The sequence below is a fragment of the Hyalella azteca genome, unplaced genomic scaffold, assembly GCF_000764305.2.
Source record: "Hyalella azteca isolate HAZT.00-mixed unplaced genomic scaffold, Hazt_2.0.2 contig17929, whole genome shotgun sequence".
Taxonomy (NCBI): domain Eukaryota; kingdom Metazoa; phylum Arthropoda; class Malacostraca; order Amphipoda; family Hyalellidae; genus Hyalella; species Hyalella azteca.
In genome coordinates this window covers 2,353-9,924 of record NW_025947693.1, presented here as the reverse complement: position 1 = coordinate 9,924, position 7,572 = coordinate 2,353, and the positions used below count along the sequence as shown (strand labels likewise).

At 40.0% G+C, this 7,572-nt stretch overlaps 1 protein-coding gene across 1 annotated transcript; it reads left to right on the top strand.

The window, feature by feature from the left end:
• Positions 1-1,236: 1,236 nt before the first annotated feature.
• On the top strand, positions 1,237-1,784 carry LOC108677343 (the record flags this gene model as incomplete). Its single annotated transcript, XM_018165561.1, has 1 exon — positions 1,237-1,784. A coding segment is annotated over exon 1 (548 nt), but the record flags the coding sequence as incomplete, so codon positions are not given.
• Between the last annotated feature and the right edge of the window lie 5,788 nt (positions 1,785-7,572).

Sequence of the window (7,572 nt, the reverse complement as noted above, 5' to 3'; positions counted from 1 at the left end):
TATGAATTTCACGTTTTCTATCAATTTTTTCGAAAAATTCATACGAGCAAAATGTTTTTCTTTTTACATTTTAAGTATGTATGTGAAGTTTCATGATGATCGGATAATAACTGTAGAAGTTTCTCCGGGGGCAGCCCGATCCCCTTAAACTACAAGTTTGTGCTTGAAATTACTAGCATACTATCTTATAACAATTTATTGAACTTGAACAGGTAACGTCTATTACACATGTAGAGTAAACCTTTCATCTACAATTGTAATTTAAAAACAGGATGTTAAATAGTCAACGATGTTAAATTTAAATAAATAATGGATAGGTCAAGTTTCTCCCCGTTCATTTATTACTCCCTCAAATTCATCCCTGTTGATGGTTGCAACATTCCACAGAAAAAAAATTCATACCACGCAGAGATTTTGGAGCGGCAAGATTATGAATAAAACAGCCATGAGATATCAAACTCATTCAAAACATGTGTCTTTGGAGCCGTAAGATTTCATTAAAGCGTTGGATGTACCAAATGTTGATCAGGACCATCCCTTCTAACTAAACTGACATTTTTGATCAAGCAAGTGGCTGGATCGATGTTGAATTTATGGAAAATTATAAACAGAATTTCACTCTGTTTGCAAACCTATATTTAATTGAGTGCCTTCCCCAGCTGCTTGACTCTCAGACGTTTCTTGATACATTGCATATATATGGAATCCAATTATATCTTTGGTTTCCGAAGGGTTTTTACGTTATTGTTAAAGCGCGCACGCTTAATTCCACTTCATTCAAGTTTGACGAATTTAATATGTCATACACTTGAAGTGACAAATTCTAGTAATTGTATAAGGTTGGTAAATCAAAGACAAGTACATAGAACTTGAGTGTTTTTAATGCATAATCAGATGTATTTTACTAAGTTAAACACGAAATATTCACGAGCTCACGCTCATCAGACTTCACGCACATCACACGAGCTTGTTCATCTGCATAACTTAAGATCGAGTACGGGGTATAGGTCAGCGCCGCGACCTACGAATACACCGTAAGTCCGTCACACAGTCTCTATTTGCGGCTATTCTCTCGCAATGCTTGGTACACCAAGGGCGTGGTCGTATAAACGTGTGCCTGGTGGTATTTTTCCTTATCATACGCTGCCACGCGGAAAATGAAAGCACTCCGTCTTGATGAGCCCGGATCATGGCCATCGCAGGGAGAGCCAATCCGGTGGCCCGAGAGCCATGATCATGGCCACCGGATGGAGAGGCGGGCTGTCCGCTGATGACTGGAACATCACCACCGGGTGGAGCGGCTGGCTGTCCGCTGATGACTGGATCATGGCCACCGGATGGAGCGGCTGGCTGTCCGCTGATGACTTGATCATGGCCACCGGATGGAGCGGCTGGCTGTCCGCTGATGACTGGATCATGGCCACCGGATGGAGCGGCGGGCTGTCCGCTGATGACTTGATGATGGCCACCGGATGGAGCGGCGGGCTGTCCGCTGATGTCTGGATCATGACCACCGGATGGAGCGGCGGGCTGTCCGCTGATGACTTGATGATGGCCACCGGATGGAGCTGCGGGCTGTCCGCTTACTGGTTCATGGCCACCGGATGGAGCGGCGGGCTGTCCGCTGATGACTGGATCATGGCCACCGGATGGAGCGGCGGGCTGTCCGCTGATGACTGGATCATGGCCACCGGATGGAGCGGCGGGCTGTCCGCTGATGAGTCCCGGAGTTGCGACCAGCAGCGTCAGGGCGAGGATGGCAGCGACTGTGCAGCGCATCTTGGGTCAGGACTGGTGATCTGCAGTGGCCACATTAACAATCTTTTTATTTATTTTTTTTTCAATGAGTCGAACAAAATTTCTTGCTGGCGTCGGGAGATCGAAAAGCAGGTTACCAAATGACATTTTAATGGTACTTGAAAACCTGATATTGAAAACAGTTCTGAAGTTTTTGGAAAATGAATAATTGTTATACGTCATTTATTATGTTCTTTGAATGATGGAACAGAAAAATGCTTGATGAACTACAAGTACTCCCTTTTGAAATTACAAACGCAATGCTTGACTCATGATGATGTGCCACTCAACAATTTTAGCTGCGGAAAATTGAATTACAACGCATAGTTATGACCGGCAGAATGAGACCCTGAAAGACAAAAGAATGTGGATTCCGGTATCTGGAAAGCACTGCACTCAACTCAGCTGCACTATGAAGAAAATATCGTCAGGAATTGGCATTGAACCTCATTTACAAAGTACAATGAAATAATAAAGATGGATCAAAACTAATTCAAGCAATCCCGGATCAAAAAATTTTTCGGCAGAGAACCACTGCAGGAAATTGATAGCGACATCAGACCATCCTTTCCGGGTTGTATAGGAATGAGCTAGGTATCAATTTTTCCGAAAGCAACATGCAAGTTTTTATGCAGAAATTCTTTGCATGTACTTTGTTCATTAGATCAACACAAGTTTAGCATCAGATGATCATTAAACTTAATAACCACAATTAATTTCCAATACCTCATTTGCTCATTTGAAAATAAGCTTGTAGTTAAATAATGGAACTTGGCTGCACAGGAATGAGCTAGGTATCAATTTTCCGGAAAGAAACATGCAAGTTTATACGAAGAAATTTTTTGCATGTACTTGGTTCATTAGATCAACAATAGTTTAACATCAGATGATCAATAAACACAATAACCACATTTAATTTCCTCTACCTCATTTGCTCATTTGAAAATAAGCTAGTAGTAAATAATGGAACTTGACATAGTAATTGGACATTGATCACTTGGTGAGACCTGTATGTTATAATTAGATGAATGATTTATTGAGCTCAACAATAACTACTATTTGTGTCCATGAATTGGTTGCATATCATATTCAGTATCTGCACTTGTTTGACGACGTAACATGCCTGCCCTGCATATGTCCACAAATCAAATTTTGCATGACATGCTGTGGCAACTGAGTCATTATATATTCGTTCAGTTTATCATAACATAACATAACATAGTGATCTCGGCGCTGAATTGTAGGCCTGATGTGGCCTGTCGCCGATTCTTTTCCTTTTCGTGCCTTGCTCACAGAAGATCTAAAATCGTGTCATTTGACCGGATCTTTTCATGAATGACGATAGTTTGAAATAGCTACTCGACTTCCACCGGGTTCGATATGGTGCTAGGCGTTTCAAATCTGAACATATATTTTTCCATAGCTTTATCTAGTCTGTTCTTTGAATGCGTTCAAACTTGGAGCGCCAACGATGTCATCGGGGAGGCTGTTCCACATGTCGGTGATTCGAAGCGAGAAGAAATGTTGGCGCGTGGAGAAGTTGCAGCGCAGTTTTTTTAGTTTATAGCCGTGGCCCCTGGTGTTGGTTCTTGTTTCAAATTCTAGTAATCCTTCTCCTTCGGGGACCTTGTATAAACCATGAGTATACTTGTATACTTCAATGAGGTCCCCACGCAGACGTCGATAACAGAGGCTTGGAAGCTTCATAATCTTTAATCTTTCTTCATAGGACTTGTCCTTCAAGCCTGGAATTATCCTTATTGCACGTCTTTGAACATTCTTTATTAAATTTTTGTCCTATTCAAATCTCGGTGACCACACAACGTTTCCAAACTCCAGATTCGGGCGCACGACAGCAACAAACAACTGCTTCATCGCTTCTGCATCTAGCAACTCGTACGAGAGTCTGATTAATCCAAGAAGTTTGTTGAATGTGTTTGCTTGCGTTTCAATATGCTTAGAAAATTTCAGCTCCTTGTCGACATAAACTTTGAGATCTTTTTCCACACTAGACTTTTCAATAATTACTCTCTCGTTGCAACCATGTCTTCTCATACTGTAATCTTGCTGTTCATTGTTCTTCCCGAGGTGTAGTACTTTACACTTGTCAGCATTAAACCGCAGCTGCCACGTATCAGCCCAGTTAAATAAACTGTCAAGATTATCTTGCAATTGCGCTTTATTTGACGCATCCTTCACTGAATTATAAACATTTGTGTCGTCGGCATACATGGAGCACAAGCTGGACACTGCTTCTGGCAGATCGTTTATAAAAGCAACGAACAAAAAGGGCCCAAGAACGCTTCCTTGTGGCACGCCTCTGTGCACTGATGCCCAGTCTGACACGCTTCCCTTAATACTGACACGTTGTCGTCTACCTACTAGAAAATCTCTGATCCATTGGAGTACGTTTCCCTCAATTCCCAAAGACTTCAATTTACGCAACAACCGCACATGCGGAACGCTGTCATATGCTTAGGCAAAATATCTATTAACATATGCGAAGAAACTGATGATAACTCGGGAAGTTGATAATAACAGACATGAGAAAAATGTCATTTACCGGAAAAAAAAGTATGATTGTATACTTCCGAGCTCGTTTTCAGCGATTTAGCAGTGGTTTCATCAGCACCAGCTGAAAAGCGATAGAAATCTTCACACGGGCTAAAATTCAATTTTTTAGCAGACGTTCTTAAGTGTGACGTCCGTTTCCTTCAATATTCAATATTCAATATTCAGACTAAGGTGATAAAATTAGCAGGCAGCGGATCATGATTGAATAACGTATAACAATCACGCAACGATGCGAAAGCCAACGATTGAGTCGAATCCCAGAACCAAGTTTCATCTTGGCCATCAGAATCAAGTGCAGAATTACGTTGATTTCAATGAGAGTTCTCATTACAGGTTAGTGTTTTTCCCCTAAGTATTCTAGAGCTATTTCGAAGTGAGATAGAGTTTGTGACAATAAAAACGTATTGCTCCGTCTTACACAAACTACTCTCCAGAAATACAATTTGCTGTCTGTTCTGCACTGATGAAAATTTGCTAGCTTTTGTCCAAGATTCAACCGTCGGAGATCGGAATAACGGATCCATGGATCTTTTAATGACCTCATATTTATAACACTCGCTTTTCTACTAAAGCGCTTAGTTATATTACATTTTGGGCCTGAAACACGACTTGCATATCTTGGTTCAGAATTAATTAGTATACGAAGCAAAGCTGCGTGGATTTGTGAAATATTGTCAAGAAGTCTCAATTGTGGCCGAATATCTTTCCGAAGAAACTCCAGGCACATCATCCATGATGCATAACTTGCGCAAGAAAAAACTGTTAGAAAGCGATTTTAATGAATTATGACTTTTTATTTTCCCGGATGAAAAATAGTATACAAATATTTCACTCAACAATAATAATGACATCAGGTGTGGTTTCTTCTCCCAGGGCCCTACTTAAACTTTTTTTGTATGTGGAAGAAAGAATGATTTCCTCGGCAGTTATTTCGATGAAGGGCCCAAACCTTCAAATGAATAAAAGAATCTTATTTATGTGTTAGAGCATCCAAAAATTAAATAGTAATGTATTTTTTCTTATTTATGAATGCATCTGAACACTCAAAATTATAAGTTCGATTATTCACAGTGTTTAGTGACTAACTTCAAAGGATTGCATTCATTCTGGGCATTGACGAGAATTTCACTTTTGTACCTCATGAAAGCGAGATGTATGCTAGTGGCCAGCATTGTCCAATACCACCATCACTTTCATACAACCCTTGGCAAAAATTATGGAATCACCGGCCTCGGAGGATGTTCATTCAGTTGTTTAACTTAGTAGAAAAAAAGCAGATCACAGACATGACACAAAACTAAAGTCATTTCAAATGGCAACTTTCTGTCTTTAAGAAACACTATAAGAAATCCAGAAAAAAATTGTGCAGTCAGTAACGGTTATTTTTTTAGACCAAGCAGAGGGAAAAAAATATGGAATCACTCAATTCTAAGGAAAAAATTATGGAATCATGAAAAACAAAAGAACGCTCCAACACATCACTAGTATTTTGTTGCACCTCCTCTGGCTTTTATAACAGCTTGCAGTCTCTGAGGCAGGGACTTAACGAGTGACAAACAAGTACTCTTCATCAATCTGCCTCCAACTTTCTCTGATTGCTGTAGACAGATCAGCTTTGCAGGTTGAAGCCTTGTCATGGACCAATTTCTTCAACTTCCACAAAAGATTTTCAATTGGATTAAGATCCGGACTATTTGCAGGCCATGACATTGACCTTTGTTTCTTTTTCAAGGAATGTTTTCACAGTTTTTGCTCTATGGCAAGATGCATTGTCATATTGAAAAATGATTTCATCATCCCCAAACATCTTTTCAATTGACGGGATAAGAAAAGTGTCCAAAATATCAACGTAAACTTGTGCATTCATTGAAGATGTAATGACAGCCATCTCCCCAGTGCCTTTACCTGACATGCAGCCCCATATCATTAATGACTGTGGAAATTTGCATGTTCTCTTAATTAAGGCAGTCATCTTTGTAAATCTCATTGGAACAGCACCAAGTAAAAGTACCAGCATCATCACCTTGCCCAATGCAGATTCGTGATTCATCACTGAATATGACTTTCATCCAGTCATCCACAGTCCACGATTGCTTTTCCTTAGCCAATTGTAACCTTGTTTTTTTCTGTTTTGGTGTTAATGATGGCTTTCGTTTAGCTTTTCTGTATGTAAATCCCATTTCCTTTAGGTGGTTTTTTACAGTTCGGTCACAGACGTTAACTCCAGTTTCCTCCCATTCGTTCCTCATTTGTTTTGTTGTTCATTTTTTTTTGTTTTTGAGACATATTGCTTTAAGTTTTCTGTCTTGACACTCTGATGTGTTCCTTATTGGTCTACCAGTATGTTTGCCTTTAACAACCTTCCCATATTGTTTGTATTTGGTCCAGATTTTAGACACAACTGACTGTAAACAACCAACATCTTTTGCAACATTGCGTGATGATTTACCCTCTTAGGAGAGTTACCCTCTTAGAGTTTGATAATCCTCTCCTTTGTTTCAAATGACATCTCTCGTTTTGGAGCCATGATTTATGTCAGTCCACTTGGTGCAGCAGCTCTCCAAGGTGTGATCACTCCTTTGTAGATGCAGACTAACGAGCAGATCTAATTTGATGCAGGTGTTAGTTTTGGGGATGAAAATTTACAGGGTGATTCCATAATTTTTTCCTCAGAATAGAGTGATTCCATATTTGTTTCCCTCTGCTTGGTCTAAAAAAATAACCGTTACTGACTGCACGATTTTTTTTCTTGATTTCTTATAGTGTTTCTTAAAGCCAGAAAGTTGCCATTTGAAATTACTTTAGTTTTGTGTCATGTCTGTGATCAGCTTTTTTTTACTAAGTTAAACAACTGAATGAACATCCTCCGAGGCCGGTGATTCCATAATTTTTGCCAAGGGTTGTATTCCTTCCGGCGCGTAAGCATTCTACATGCTAAGGTAGCGCCTAAAGTCCGCATACATTGCTCAAGTCGGTATAATATTATTATATATATATTAGAGTCTTCATGGATTTGAAACTCCAGCCATGCTGTATAGTTTTACATCCATAAAGACTTTAACGACTAGAACTGTGGCTGCGAACATACGGTCTTATGGCTACAGGCAGTTTCAGAACCGGTAAGACATGCGGTGTTTCTAGCGTAGTCTGCGGCTTCGTAGCTCTAGAGCTCTATTGTAACCTAAATATATAGATATTGTG